The following is a 16456-nucleotide window of genomic DNA, read 5'->3' as shown; positions in this document are numbered from 1 at the left end:
GAGTAACCTGTAACTAGCTTAGTCAGAGTTGTATTTCAATTGGTGGATTTATGTTTGAGTAATCCTGTATTGAGTGCTCTGAAAATTTAACTTTTCACCTATCCCCTATGTCCGCCCACTGCTCAGTACTTGCGATTATTGACAAAATAATTATATAATAATATATAATAATAATTTTATTTACATGAAAAGTTGCTGCTTGCTGTTCTAGTTCAGCAGATGTGGACCTGTTTTTATTATTAAGCCCTTTCAAATTGATGTCATGGTTAACGGTGAACAAACTTTCCACCATTTTTCACCATTTCCATCATGGTATTTAATTGCATCTAATCTATTTCTCTGTCCTAATTGAAATAAAATAGGTGGAATTCTCGATATTTTGTCCCACCATTCCAAACTATTCAAAAGTTTTACCACGACCTGCCTCAGCCTTTTAAACTACACAATTATCTAGGTTTCACTTAAGCGGCGCCATAGCAGAGGATATATTTAATGCATGTTGACAGCTAGTGCAATTTTAATGAATGGCTGTAAGCTAAAGTTGTAAAATGCCACTTCTGCTAATACGGTGAGTGGCTGTCACCGGCATGACACTCAAATAGCTGTGGCTCAGTGGTAAAGCGATAGCCTATTAATCTGAATGTTGGGCTATACACCACCCGCTGATAGTCCTGTTAGCATGCTAGTTGTTGTTAGCAGTGCTGAGACTATAACAACAATTAGCTTGGTTTGTGGTCTTTGAAAGTTGGGAAATGCACTTAAAAATGTCTCCCGGTGAATTATTAATATGCTCGAATTGCGTTAGGAACATTAGGAATAAGTTTGGATGAGACCTAGTTATATTTTACAAATTTTTACAAAAATCAGAAAAAGCGTCTTTAATTATAAAACTTTATAGCTGGAGCTTGCAAAGTTGGTACTGGATTATATCTTGACAAGACTGATCTCTGGTTAAATCCACTGAGCTACTGTTTATGTGCTGTGCATTCACTGTTAAAAGAATTAGTGCCAAAGAGCTGTCAGTAGAGAAGGCTTTATCTTGATGTTGTCTAAGGAGTACAAATGTGTTTAGGCCCGGAGCACTTAATTACAAAGTCTGTTAGCAGCTATTGTGTTTATAGAGTCTTATGAGGTGAACAGAGCAGGTCTATTGTTTGCAAACAATTCAGTTGCTTTTATTATATTAATATTTTTCTCTCCCATATTTAGTGGTAGAAAGCTGCTTCTGCAAACGGAAGCGAGGCGGCCAATCTGAGCTGGTCCAATGAGGTTCATTTGGTCTTCTGATAATATGTTGTTTTCATTTTTTTTTTTCAAACTTTGGTCTGAAAACATAATCTATTACAATGAATGCCAATCTGAGCTAACCTTGCATTTGGCCACCAACATAGACTGTATAAAGAAGTGGACCAAGCGAGTGTGACGTCACCCATAACATTCAGTTCCAGTCAATTGAAGCTCATTGAAGCTAGCGGTTATAGGGGCGAAGTTGGAGTTCCATATTAGGAATTCCAACCAAAGGGCTAATCCGGAGCGAGGCTGTTGAAGGTAACGTCAATCAAACCTGTTGCTAACACTGGCGGGAGGAACCTCGAGGAAAGAAGGCACCAGATTTGTCTTTTATTAATGTTCATATCTTGGGTTATGGTCAATAGTGAAATAAAAATACCAAGGATCATGTAGAGCAGATCAATACGAACATTTTAAGATCAAAATGACGAGACTGACAGCGGAAGTTACAGAGAGAAGGGCCACAGTTTTCCAGTGTTTTCCAGTCTAGCTCCATCTGAGCCGATGGAGCCAGAAGCGTGCCCATGCTCACTTCCTATTTGGAAAGCGGCAGCTAGAAGGTTAGCTATATCCATTTATATATGCAGTCTATGGCCACCACCAATGGCCAGCACTCACTCAGACATAGTTTCGACACAGGCAAGGTGGGTGAAGTGTCTTGCTCAAGGACACAAGGACAACATGTGTCTGACAGGGACTGAACCACTGACCTTCAACTTGGTTAATCACAGTTATATCAAAAGTGCAATTTAAATGGTCATATTGCAATGACTTAGTAACACAATTTCTTCTGCCCATCACTAAATGCCACGTCTTGTCATCTAAAAATGGACTCAGTAGAAACGTGTCCTATAATTCATTAGATCTGGTATTAGTTTAGCATTTACATGAATATGCCTCTCTCAAATGTTATTTTTTCTGGATATGCTTGTCAGAAAATCTTTATTAGATATTTTTTCCAAAGTTGAACCACTGCCTTTCATACATTTGATAATTAACCCAAGGTTAAGGCATGCTTTTTTTGTCTATATAAAGAAACGTGTCCTCTGCATTTTACCATCTGTCAATGTCACCGGGGCAACCTTGAGCAGTGAGCGGCCAGAGTACAGCGCCCGAGGACCCATCTCCAGATACTGAGCTATAGGTTCATGGTCAGGAGTAGCCAGTTTGAGGATTAGTCTCTTGTGCATGTTTAGGTTGATGCTGAAACCCACTCATACACAGCGAGAACATGCAAACTTGCGAAAATCCAATCCAACCCATGACCTTCTTGCTTTGAGGCAGGATTATGAATACTAATCTTTTATAGCATGTCTCTTAATGATTTTTAATCCAGAACCATAACAGATATTGAAATATTTCTTTAACAGGTGAAATCTCCTCATATCCCACAGCTATCCGCTTTAAAAATTCCACTTTGATTTTTTCTACTACAACTTTTAATTGCAAAAAGACCTTATTACCACCGACTTGTACCCTAAAAGCTGTGCCGAATCCTCTCCCCGAACGCACCGCATGGATCTTAACTCATCCTTACATCATGCTAACCCAGAAGCACCGCTAACCCCCAACTGAGGCAGCTAACGGCGCTAACGGATGCTTTGCCTGGATCATTACCCCTGCCCCGCGAGCTAGCTGGCAGGGAACTCTTTACTTTAGTCCTCTCTGCTACAATTAGATGGATGTTGTTTATGGGGCAGTTCTGGACCATTGGAAAGCCATTACAGCCCCCTTTTGTCAGATTGGGACATTAGCCGGGCAAGAGCTGGTCAGCCAAATGTCATGGAGCTTATGGCTTTTGGGATGACGGACGGGTGTTTGCAGTGGTGATGTTGGTTACCGTGGTAATAAGAAGAAGATTTAAAGCCAGAATTGTGACTTGAGTAAGAAATATGTGTAAAAGTCTGCGTCTATGGTTCTAACACTCCCTGCGGATTCTGTTATGATTGGAGGTGCGTAAAGAGTAGAGCTGTGTGTTATGAGAAAAACATTCAAAATTTTGCATCGTGACACGCAATATTTTAATCTGTATATTGGCACAATCTGTTAAATTAAAACAAAAAAAAAACATAATTTACTAGTCAAACTGTGCACAAGGAAAAACAGAAACCAAGACCAACCCAAGTCTAATGTAGGACCTAAAAAGGAAAATCATGAATACAATGTGTCAATTTACCTTTCAAAAACAATACATTTCTGTAAAATTGAGAACTTTGTGTTGCTGCGATATATTTATTGTCTTGGTTATTGCATTAGCCAATATTGTAATATCAATATTTTTGTGTTATATTGTGCAGCCCTAGTAAGTGTAAGCAGACATTGTACTTAAGAAAGATTATCATTACTTCAGAAACATATTCCTTAGGTAGAAGTGGCCCAAGAAATGACTCAGCCACCTACTTGTCTCATTAAGATTATTGAAGAAGAAGGTCATTGCTTTGCCAGGAATGTAACATAATATGGTAACAAGATGATGACAGACTCCCCGCCACAAATACAGTTACATAGTGCATCTTTAATAACAATAACAAGAGATTACTCAAGTAAGAGTACTGTTACACTGTAATATATATATATATATATATATATATATATATATATATATATATATATATATATATATATATATATATATATATATATATATATATATATATATATATATATATATATATATATATATATTACTCAATTAAGAGTAAACTTGTTTGAAAGTTATTCCAAGACCTCTGGGTATGATACAAGTTTAGTTTAGTGAAGTGGCATCTGCTATGCAACAATTAAACACCAGAGAGCCATTGAATTTGACTGTTGCCTTGGTGAATTCAGCAACCTGCTATGAGTTGTGCACAAAAACATGAATTGATGGGGATTTCTTTTTTGAAATGTTCACAGCTCCCAAGGTTGGAAACACGGAAAAGGTTGCACATGAAAGGGCCATCGCTAACAGCCTTGGTCTTTGAATCACTTCACTGTGAACCATTCATCCAAAGTTTAATCTGACCTAGAAGCCCAAAATCCGTACCTGATTTCAGTTGTCAATGTCCGATACGTGGTTCTCTATCTGCAAAACAGAAAGCACAAAGTTACATTTGAAGGACACAACATTATTTATATATTATTCTTTTTAAACTACATACATTTAAACAGTTTTAATTTTTTCATATTTTAAGGTTAAGGCTTTACTTTTATGGACCATTTACTCATTGATTTGTGTCAAAACACCTTCACCAGTAGAATATTGGAGTGATGCATCTGTGTCAGGTGATCTGTTTGTCCTTAGAGTCTATTTAAAATTCTACTTTAAAGAATCACATTATTTGGGGTAATACAATGCTATATGCTACATATGATGTCTGATATTTATTGAAATGGCTTCACCCTTAAGGTTACACTAAAATAGTATTGGTATCGGTTTAAAAATGTGGTATCATCTCTATCACTAGTGGGCAGTGCACTTAGGAGTGAAACAATGTGAAGTTGGTTCAAAGTTGACTGGTCTTGGGGATTGAAGTTACTAGAACTAGTCTAGTGAAGATGTTATAGAAGACATAATCTATGACATTTTAAGATTACTTAAACATGCATGCAACACTAAAAATACAACTGTGTTTTTAATGCAAAAACTACAATATACAACAGATTATCACTCATAAAGTTGCATCATATGTCTCCTTTAACTGGGCTTGAGCAGTGAGGCAGCAGTTTTGTGCCCGTCTTAAATCTCTCCCAAAGGTCAATGCTGATATATGCCGAACAAGAGCGGCCGTGGCTCTGAGCAGGCCCCTGTTTGCCGTACATTATCGCCATCTGTGATCAATGTGACCTTCAAGAAACAAATAAATCCCAGCCAACGCTCCGCTAGAAAAATAATCTGCTCCATTAGCAGTGGGGATGGCCGTAGCAGCGCTTAGCTGCTAAATGGCTAATAAATAAGGCTTAATAGAGAAAGCATGGCCACAAGCACGGGCCGGCCGCAGGGTAATTGCTTCGGAGATCGCAGCTCCATCCTGAAATATGGACAGTAGGATCGAGTAAAAAGGGCACGCAGTTGAAATGATTCCTGGAAAGTGAAAAAATAGGGCAGGACAAGGTAAACCGTGCGATACAGTCTGAAGAAGTGTACTTAATACAAATATATGTTCAATGGTAGTTAAAGAGGTTTTTGTGTTTTTGTAATTATAATTTTGGTTTTGGGGGATGATATTTGTGGTAAATAGCCTATTTATCGTAGTTTTACATAAAAAAAAAAAAAATAAAAAAAAAAATAAAAATATATATATATATATATATATATATATATATATATATATATATATATATATATATATATATAATAAAAGTATAATAATACAGGAAGTACCGATGAGTTCTCCAGTTTTGTAAATGTCATCTGACAGTTACAACATGTATGCACTTTAGCACATTAAATCAAAAGCCAGACAAATTCATGCTGCCATTGTGTTCATGAGCCAGACACTTTATCCACATCAGATGGTACACTTAGATGTGTAAAGACAATACTATATAGGAAGCCTACAGTTCAATTTAAAACAATTTTTAGCATTTTTTATTAGTATGTTTAGATATATTTTGCACACATTTATTTGTTTTTAACAGGTCTATTTTAATCGAAATGTATTCTATATATATGTATATATATTTTTTATTATTTTGATATGATACTGTTGCTGTTCCTACTACTTTGCCATTGCAACACTGCAGTCTGCACTTCTCTTATCTTAGAATAGAAAAGATGAACATGATGGATATAAAACGTTCTTGCACTTAATGCCTCACTCCTATTGTAGTGCAATGATTAAGAGCCTCAATACTTCATGTCTTTTAAAAGTACTACTGAGTTCATTTGACATCACAACATTGTCAAGTCCCTATAGTTTTAAATTGAGTTGTGAGACAGGTCAGAATTCTATGGTGGAATCTGCTGTTTATTTGTCAGATTTGTTGCAGATCAACCCGGTTTATGGTTAATTTCCCTGTAATTACTCCATTTCTACATCGTCTCTGTCAGCACAAACAAGTGAAATTATTTATTCATAGTTGCCTCAGAAAGTGTGCCATTATTAAACTCTAAAGGCGTGATTGTTGTCAAGCACTTTAAGCATAAGATTAATAATTTTGCAGGTTTGTGAACTGAATCCCAAGCAAATAATGATAAATTTTAAGGATTGTGGAATGCTATTTTGGGTATTTCTTTCAAAAACAGTAAATCTACCATAGCGTTACATAAGCCCACCATCTGAGAATATGACGTCATCAAACTCTAAAGCGCACCTATTCATCCCCATAACATTTTGGAGCAAAGTAAAAACGGTATAAAATTATAACTATCAGAATGGAGGAAAATTACACTTTCCCTGTAAAAGGAAAGTGTAATTTTCGTTTAGCCCGTTTAGCTTAGCCGTTAAAGGTTAATATAGTTTGATAGAGAAAGCCTGCTCAATATGAATAAGTGAACCAGCGTGCAGTCTGGGTAATTGCTTCAGTATCACAGCTCTGGCCAGGTGTGAAATCAGATAAAGAGGTTATGCGATTTAGACGACTCTTGGGTATAAAAAAGGGAAAAAAAGTTTAAAAATCTTAAGAATTTTTTAATATGAAGCTCAGCAGGACATATTATGCATTTCTGTGGCTTTAATTCTCTTTTAAACATACTTTTGGTCACCTTGGGATAAATAGTTCAGATTTTCTAACTTTACATAATGTCTGCACACTTTATAAACTCTATATCTGTTTCCAATAAGGCATTTTAGCCATTGGAGCGCCCTCTGCTGTCAGCAACGGGAATGAACAATGGGAAAATAAACAAATGAAGCCCTTATGAAAAATGAATGCTACATTAATATAGGCATGTTTTTGTTGTGAAAACAGTTTGACCACAGAATGAGTCCAGTGATGGTTTATGGACTTAAAAACTGCCCCCCCTTTTTTTTTTTTTTAACCTCTGATGCAACAATCCGGGAAAAATAAAACTGCAAGTTTTTGGGGGTTTTTTGCGCAGAGAAGACAACTTTGGATTAATGGGTTTATGAAACAAGCATGACTGAAGCAAAATGCAACTCCAGGTAGATAATATAAAGCTGCTAAAAAAAGAGCTGGTTATAGGTCAAAGGTCCCTTGAAAATCATGCATTCTTACAGTGGGTGGACTTGCCTACCCACAGACCTGACCTGTGACCGGCTCTAATAATATCACCTGTTTATCTCACTGGAGATGGGGAATTTTAATGCTAACCAAAACACAACTCCAGTAATATTTTAAGTCCAAGTTACTTTATGCCATGGCTCAAAAAAAGTTTAGTTCAAAATAGGGTCAAGACACAGTTTTTATAACACATAAGTTCTTCATTTATTCTAAAAGTTTGTCAAGAAAGTCAGGCCCTGATTTCATTCCATCCAATAAACATGCAACCTTTTTCCTCGATGGCGCATAATGTGACGAAGACCTCCGCACAGACAGATCGTTGATGAAGCCTCACCTTGAACTTTGCAGAAGTTCCTGAGAATGCTCTCCACCACTTTATCAACTCAGGTCATTAAAAGGTTTGAATAATTTAATGCGTCAAATGACTAAATGACAATAAATATAATTGGATCTCCCTGTGCGGATAAGCCTTAATGATTAGATCTGCGAGGAGTTGATGTGAAACGACCTTCTGTGAGTCAGCTACCTTAATTATAGGATCTTAAAGGATATATAGTAAGTATATATGTGTGTGTGTGTGTGTGTGTGTGGGTGTGTGGGTGTGTGTGTGTGTGTGTGTGTGTAGGGGTGTGTGTGTGTGTGTGTGTGTGCGCGCGCGCGCTTTCATTTTGGGAGCAACTGTCAGACCGGGCGCCCTCACCATTCACTCATGTAAAGCCTTTCAGATCTACGGTCATGAATAATTCTGGACCATTAACTTTGAGAAGGTGAAGACTCCAAGTCATTCAAGTGTTTGGATGTCACGGCTGTTGGGGTTTGTGCGTTCATGTGGTGATACTGGTACGAGTAGTGAAAGAATGTGTAGTAGATTCAGGTATTGGTACAAGGATTTTAATCAGGAGATACATAGAGAGAAAGAAATTAGGTCCATCCTTTTGGTTATGAGTAGGCAAAATATATTCAACACTTCAGTACCAACTTAAGAGGAATACACTTCATATAATACATCTTTCTTAAATATAACATTTGGGCACCTAAACTTGCCTTAAGCCCGACATACACTACAGGATCATTTGCCCAATTTAAGACTCAATTTACTTCTTCCTGACCCCTGGGAGGCATAACCCGACTTTGGATCTTTGTGTGCAATTTTGAATCCATTGCTCTCCTCGTGTGTGTGGTCTCAGAGTGTTTCTGAGCTGCTCTTTCATATCATAACCACAAAACAGCAGTGCTACGGTTACAGCCAATAAAACAGCGCACCAGGGGCAAAAGGAATAACAAACACAGAGGCACAAAATACAAACTCAGGAAATAGTCGAAATAATTAGGTTACTTTATTACTCACCTCTTGTGAAGTTAAACTGCAGCTTTCTCATCCATAATATCCATCCAGCTCACAACTTTTAGCATGTGCTGCGTGGCCTCACTGCTGCCATATCCCACTGTCGTCTTTGCATCTTTGATTTCAAGTCTCACACGAATGTCCTCATGCCTTTGGTGTACACTTTTTGTCTTTACATTTAAAAATAATTTAAAACGGAAAAATCTGTAGTGTGTGGGGGCTTTACTTTACATTATTCATTCATTTGTTGTCAAAAAAGAAGTGACTATAGCCATTAACATAAAACATGCCAAAATAGGTGGAAATATGTCTGTCATGAGTTTGTGAACATACAAATATTGCAAGAATTCCTCTTACTGATCAGTTTACTATGTGATGTTGTATACTAGTTCTGGTATATTCTAAACCTATCCAGGAAATCTTCAACTTTTTTTATTTATGAGATTTTGTCAGTATTAAAAGATGTTCCAATTTAGGCAGAGTAAATGATGAACAGTCTTGCATGAAACTGGGGCGTATATTCAGTTAGGAAAACCTTGTCCCTATTTTGCAACTCAACCAATCACCTGTCAAGCCAGTGTTATAAATGCACTCTCTCCCCTCTCATTCATCCTGCCATTTTAGATACAGCTGGCAACCCTCCTCTTCCACCACCGCAGCAGCACAATCATTAGCCTCCTCAGCCTGTCAATACCAAATCGACCATCCTTAACTCACCCTTATCTTATATCATTTAATAAATTATTCATCGCACCACACTCACTTGTCTCTCCTTGAAATACCCTATATCTGAGTGTGCTGTATTCATACCAGATGGTGGGAGCCCTCTTCATCATAGTCATCGACCCCTCCATCGCTCATCTCTCCGGCCTCCGCCCCCAGGACCACCTCTCCTCCCTCATCCCCGGAGTTATCCGCTGCCTCGGACACGGACTCCTCGTGCAGGGAGTCGCAGTTGTCCTCGTACTTCCTCTGAGCTTCTGGAACAAAACACAAAATTACATCAAGTTCATTTGATTTTCTATTGTCAAGCATGAATTATTTTCTAACTATAAATACAGATTGAGAAACACAGGGGATAATGCAGTGCCAGACGTCTTGTTTTGTTATGGCTTGCAGGAATTTGAACTGGCCATCTTTCAGTGGGTTTAGAGGTTTAGACTAGGGTAGGGTGATATTCAAATTTTATCCAATTTGTGTACACCAGGTAGCGTTGCACTGGAGGCAATATGAAAGTTCACTCCGGTTAAATCTACCTGTCACTCTCTCAGAGCCTGACCAATAGGAAAAAAGGCTCTGTATTTGAGCATTGACCAGCATTAAACAGAAAAGCCCTTAATTCCAATACGATGCGCTCATCAAACAGCATATTGTCACAAGGATCAGATCACAATTAAGCGTTTTATTGCCATATTACCCAGCTCTAGTTTAGGCAAACAAGGTCCGAAAGATTAAAAGCATGGAAAACATCTGGGTCTCCATAGAGAAATGTGTGTTTTGTATTTGACTCATTCTTCAAAGTCACTCCAAAAACCTGTCTAGGGACCTTTCTTCAGATCTTAAGTTGGTTTCATCATGCATAGTTCATTTGGGTGAAAAATATTGTCAATAATGAACATCTTCAGTATGAAAATAATAATGAAAATAATAATAATTTAAAAATAATTATACGCCAATAAATGAAGTTGTAAGAATTGCAGTTGAGTGAATGGACTTTTTCACTTTGACCTTGTTTTAAAAAGAGGGACTATTATTCACAACTTTCTACCATGTTGTAATGTTGTTTTCTCATCAAAAACATGCTTGAAGTTTTGTATGTTATCTATGCATGTCTGAGTAATCTAGCGATCTCTCCCAATCTACCATCTCTAGATCAGGAGTACTTCACTTGAGTAATAGTCTGACATGCAAGTTTTAGGTTGTCCCAACTTCATGATACATTTAAAGTACATAGTTAGCATCATTGCAGTTTTGTTTCTAAAAATGAACTATTTCCAGACCGCATAGGACAGATATGACTGGGGGTCATTTTGTCCCCCTCTGGGTAGAAGCTGACAGCGCACTCACGACGGGCCTGACCTTAACAAGGCTCCAAGTGGTCACGTCTACCATCTGTCTCCTCGCCTCTGCTACTGACACAATATGACTCCTCTACGCTGCTATTTTAGACCACAAGCTATCAGCTCCTTCCCAAAACTGCTCACTGTCAGGTATGTTAGAGAGAGAGAGAGAGAGATGGAGAGGGAGAAGAGGAGAGAGCTCTCTCTCTCTCCTCTCCTCCTCTCTCTCCTATCTCTCGCGCCCTCCCTCTACTGAGAGAGCGCGAGAGAGACAGAGAGAGAAAGAGAGAGGAAGAGAGGGAGAGAGCGAGCGAGAAGGAGCGAAAGAGAGAGGAAGAGACAGAGAAAGAGAGAGAGACAGCACGAGGGAGGAGATGGAGAGAGAGAGGAGAGAAAGAGATGGAGAGAGACAGAAGGAGAGAAAGTGAGAGAGGGGGAGAGAAAGAGAGACATAGAGAGAGAGGGGAGAGATAGAAAGAGACAGAAAGAGAGAGTGAGAGAGAGAAAAGGAGAGAAAAAGAGAGAGCAAGAGAGAGGGAGAGAGAGAAGGAGAGAAAGAAAGAGAGAGAGACCAAGAGAGAGAGAGAGAAGAAGAAGAAGGAGAGAACGAGAGAGAAAGAGAGAGAGCGCGCAGTAGACCAGAACATCCTGAGAGAGTCAAAGTTTTGGAACACACGTTGGATAGTTGAGAGACTATTCCAGCCAAGTGTTTTTATATAGATGTCCAAGATGGAGGCTAAACTGGGACTGATTTCACATTTAAAAACAGCAGTAGAGTAGTATCAACTTTAAGATATGTTCAAGCTGTTTTTAGCATGTCTATGTTTTGTTTTGGTGGGAAAGCAGAGGATAAAGACAATGTTGAGGTACAAAGGAAAATAAAAGCGTTACAAATAGGAAGTGAGCATGGGTGCCCCCTCTCTGTAACTGCTGCCATGAGCCTCATCATTCTGGTTTTAAAATGTTCGTATTCACCTCTATTTCTTTTGTAAATCAAGGTATGAACAGTAATAACAGACCAATCAGGTGCCTTCTTTGCCTTAGGTCTGCTCCCACTAGGGTTAGAATAGCAACATGTTTGATTGAGAGCTATCACGGCTGGTTGCTCAACACCTGCCCCCTGCCAAACCAGTGGCACGAAACGGGCCGAGTACCTTCAACAACCTCGCTCCTGGCTCTTTGGAAATCCAAGAATGTGTATCATAGCAACCAAATATCGAACCTGACTCCAAATAACTCCTATAGCTGCTTGGCTTTATTTGGCTGAAGTCAAACGCTACGGGTGACGTCACACTCCCTCACTCCACTTGAATATACAGTCTGTGTTCTGGTTATGAAGAAGAGTCTTGTTAAAGGCACTGCACATGATTTTATTGTCTGAAAATTTTTGAAAAACAGTACTAGTTTACAAAAGTCCAAACCACACTATCCTAACACATTCCGAGCATCCGAATTGTTCACAGCGATGACATTATAAGTGATTTTCACAACTTTCCGAGGCCAGCACGGAGTTTTCCACAGTAATGCTGAGTTCATGCCACAGCTTCAAAATCTCACCAAACGCCTCTAGTTGGACCTGGCTTGCGGACGATTAAAATAAAAGTTTTTTAATTAAATAGAGACAGCACACAACCGTCTCATTTTAATTGATCTTTTCATAGATATACGGTTTCTCTCCAACTGTTCTATGCTGCTATTTCAGACCGCAAAGTAGCAGCTTCTTCCCAGTGGAAAAGCATTCACATGTCAGGTATGAACGGATGTTTGAGAAAGAGAGAGGGAGGAGACAGGCAGCAGACCAGAACATCCTAAGGGAGTCAAAGTTTTGGGATGGTTGGATGTCTATTCCCAGTGTATTTATATAGATGTCCAGGATGAAGGCTAAAGAAGGAAGGATTTTAGACTCAGAAAATCGAGTACTTTGACGGCAGTTACGACCATTTGACAGTTTATAATCATGAAAATGGACAAGTACAGCCATTGGTACCAAAAATATGTTAATAATAAAAAGAAAACACACATGCACTTTAATATTATCTCTTTTAAATCACCAAATTTCACATTTTTTACTGTTTCTAACACTGCCCTTTCTCAGACTAGCCACTTTTTGTGACCAGCAGTGTCCATAATGTCGCTTTGTTTTCATGTGAACAACTGTGCAACTGATCTGTGTGCCTTTTGAATTGCTTGTCAGGGATAAATACAGTGTTGTTGAATTGAAATAGAAATGAATTGTTTTTGTTTAATCAGAATAGAGACCCAAAGCAGTAAAGTACCAGAAACATCATTCTAAGTCATACTTGTTAGAGCATTTTATACCAGGAGACAATAAGTTCGTTTTTTTTTTTGTTTTTTTTGTTTTTTTACAAGCCTTCCATCCATTCCACTCTGCTCTGAGGGCATACATACAGTTGTTATAATAATGCGCCATAGAAATAAAATTGAACTAAACAAAAACACCCACACTCTCTCCAGACAAAATGATTCAAGCTTATAATCTGTTGGATCAATTCAAACGTATTTCATCCCTTCTCCCCATTGTCTCAGCAGCGCTATATTTTCCAATCATATTTATTTTCATTTCAGCTTTTTGCTAACAAACCACATCATAAATTCGCCTGGAGGAGGATGAAGACTTGGGGATTTTTTATTTTTTTTTGGCACGGAGCTGTCAAGTGCCCAATGCAGTCCTTGAAAAAACACATCGTTCGCTTGTTAAAATCCTGACGGTCCTCTTTGTGGGATGAGGGCTCGGGTGACCTTGGGAGGGGAGGGCATCTTTATAGATCTGGGATATTAAGTGAGGCGGCGTACTCTTGTGACACCTGTCTGCAGACTTTGACAGAGCGGCCTGCCTGGCTTATCTGCAGAGGTGTCACGTACAGAGGAAGACGTATAGGGCGGGCTTACATCGAAGAGGCGGGATGGGAGTCCGGAGATGGGCGTAGAAATTATGCAAATGTGGCAAGTTGGACTTCTCAGAGTAGTAGTAGTAGATGGCATACATTTACTTCTAATTGAGTAATATATTGTACACTGTAACAAAACGTCTAGCTATAAGGGAAACCATGATAGAGGAGAGTGCGCTTACAGTTAGGCCCTCGATAAAGTGAGCTGTCAGGACAATGTGAGCAACTAAATCATAATAAGCACGATACCGACAAAGACAGATTGAGGGTTTCAGTGGGGCCCTTAAGACCTGGGGCAGCAGTGCACTGTCTGAACTGTATTATGTTACGCCCTTAAAGGTAACAGTGGCACGCATGATGAGCATTCACCTTTGAACCCTTGAACTAGCTGTAAAAATGGCCAAATCACTGTCACTACTACGACTACTTTGCTGTGATAATCGCCTGACTTAAAAGCTTCCTCTTCAAGTTTTTGGTTTAGATAAAGAAGTAAAAAATAAACTAAATGGAAAGAAATGTAGTCCTATTCGTTGACGCGTGTGTTTGAGTAGAACTTGGGTCAAAACACGGCTCTGGGTCTGTATGTCAGTTACTAAACATATCGGTGTATGAGGACTCACCGGTGCTGTCTGCACGCTGCTGCTTCTCGATCCTCTCCAGACGACCCAGCAGAGAGTCGATCCTGGTCTTGATCTGAGTCAGCTCACGTTTGATGGTCTGCAGCTGGTCCGACTTCACTGCTGAGACAACCAACAAGGCAACAACACACTTTTAGTCAACAGGACACTGTAGCAAAAGCCTGTAATGTTTTTTCTCTTATTATGTGTGTGTGAGAGCTAATTATCATTTATTTTGTTTGTATGTATTATGTGTTGTTATATCACCGTTCCGATTCCAAAACCACACGCTATGTTTTTCTTTATTTCTTTTTTAAACATATTGCATAAAATGGACTATTATGAGCTATTAACCGTGCTATAATGGTGTTCCGTCGTCATTGGCTTACTCAGAGTTGTGTTTTTATTCATGCACGATTGAGTAAGCTTGTATTATCCTGTATGAGGCTGGAGTGGCAGAAAATATCAATTTTTACCTACCCCTATTCATTGAAAAACTCATACAAAAATGCTCAATGTTGTGTGGCCATGTTTTTAAAATAATAATTCAATAAAACACTGTAAAGTAAAATCTGCCTCTAGCTGAATGTCATTATGAAGGAAGTGAATGCACCTGTTTTTATTATCACGTCGCTTTAGGTTTATGCTGCTGTTAACAATGAAAAATGTACAATTATTACCTGTATGTGAAAGTTTATTGCTAAATATCAGAAATAAAGAGTACTATGCCATATTTAAATGATATATTGCAACTCCTGCGCATATGACAGGTTTTCATGTTTTTCTAATTATGACTTGGTTTGGTAGGGTAGCACCTGTGGTAAATATTTATCATAATTTTAAGTGGCAGTTTGTGGAAATAAAATTGAAAAGTAAAATACAAAAATACAGGAAGTAGCACGGAGTTTTAAACAGAATACCTCTACCTACCTAAAAGTCCATCCAATATGATGGGATCATTTCTACAACAAGGAACATGTCTTACTAGCAGTTTAAATATTTTTGTTTTAATTTGGATCAAAATAAAGGTGTTGTGATGTATTTTTATTTGTCGAATAATCATAATTGTGTAATTTAGGCAAGCTTTGGCCCTTGTTTATATTATAAGAGACCTGGCATTATCTCTACTTATGTCATATCTAATGCCCACCTCCCACCAAACTTTATAAAAAAGTAAGCAAGAGTATTTGTACAATCTTTAATATAATTAGGCAAACTACATTTTAATGGAAAGTGTAGTCTAACCCGGCACTTAAAGCATTCAAGGCGCTATCTCCTAATTCCTTGTCAATCTAAGCAGCCATGTTATCAGCCACCTCCGGCTCCTACACTCGAAGATTCCATCAGCTCTCAGGCTCACGTCACTCTCACCGTCTTCATCTGGACCGCTGAACACTCGCCCATCTGCAAACCAGGGCCTGCTGTCTGTTTGCAATTTGGAGATTAGCTGCTAGCTTACGCCCACCCCGCTATGCACTGCCGCTACAGTCGTGTTCGATACTGCCAATATATGGATGCTATCTGTGAGCTGCCAGATGTGACGCTGGTAAAACTCAGGGATTTCGAGCACTCATGTCTGTCCCACTCAATATTGTTAATACCAGGCAGGAAGTTTTGAGCAAGGAATTAAGCATATTTGAATCTTTAAGAGGGGTAAAGGGCAATAAGTGTGATGAGTGGTGATGGTGCGGTAATAGTTCCAAAGTGGCCAGGCATAAATGCTCTAAATGCATTCAACATTCATTGCTCCAATAAAAATAAATAAATGTATATCTTAATTTGTAAAGAACAAACAGGTATAGGCTTAGTCACTACTTAATAGCATTTTGATGTTTTTATTGCTTTATGAATATAGAGTCAGTATAGTATAGAGTATAGAGTAGTGTCCTTACAGTGAGCGGGCTTGCATCTCCACAAACCTGACTCTTATTTGGCCCTTGTCTCTATGAAAAAATTGTTCTGTTAGCTATAATCTTCCACAGTATGACATTAAACTTATCTATCTCCATGAAGAATGTTTAGAAATATGACAGATAACGTGCCACTTCCAGAAAGTTACATGGTGTTGCT

General features: G+C 38.6%; 1 protein-coding gene across 1 annotated transcript in view; it reads right to left on the bottom strand.

Moving 5' to 3' along the window:
* LOC117388699 (RNA-binding Raly-like protein) overlaps nucleotides 1–16456 on the bottom strand; it is a 101971-nt gene that overhangs the window by 6193 nt on the left and 79322 nt on the right. The window contains exons 5-7 of the mRNA XM_055230282.1: nucleotides 14390–14506; nucleotides 9611–9780; nucleotides 4316–4354 (exon numbers count right to left, since the gene is read on the bottom strand). Coding sequence (XP_055086257.1) covers nucleotides 4322–4354; nucleotides 9611–9780; nucleotides 14390–14506 — 320 coding nt within the window. The 3' untranslated portion in view covers nucleotides 4316–4321. The remainder of the gene's footprint in view (nucleotides 1–4315; nucleotides 4355–9610; nucleotides 9781–14389; nucleotides 14507–16456) is intronic.

This window comes from Periophthalmus magnuspinnatus, chromosome 20 (genome assembly GCF_009829125.3).
Source record: "Periophthalmus magnuspinnatus isolate fPerMag1 chromosome 20, fPerMag1.2.pri, whole genome shotgun sequence".
Classification (NCBI taxonomy): Eukaryota; Metazoa; Chordata; class Actinopteri; order Gobiiformes; family Gobiidae; genus Periophthalmus; species Periophthalmus magnuspinnatus.
Note: the sequence above shows the minus strand (reverse complement) of the source record. Positions and strands in the feature narration are given on the sequence as shown.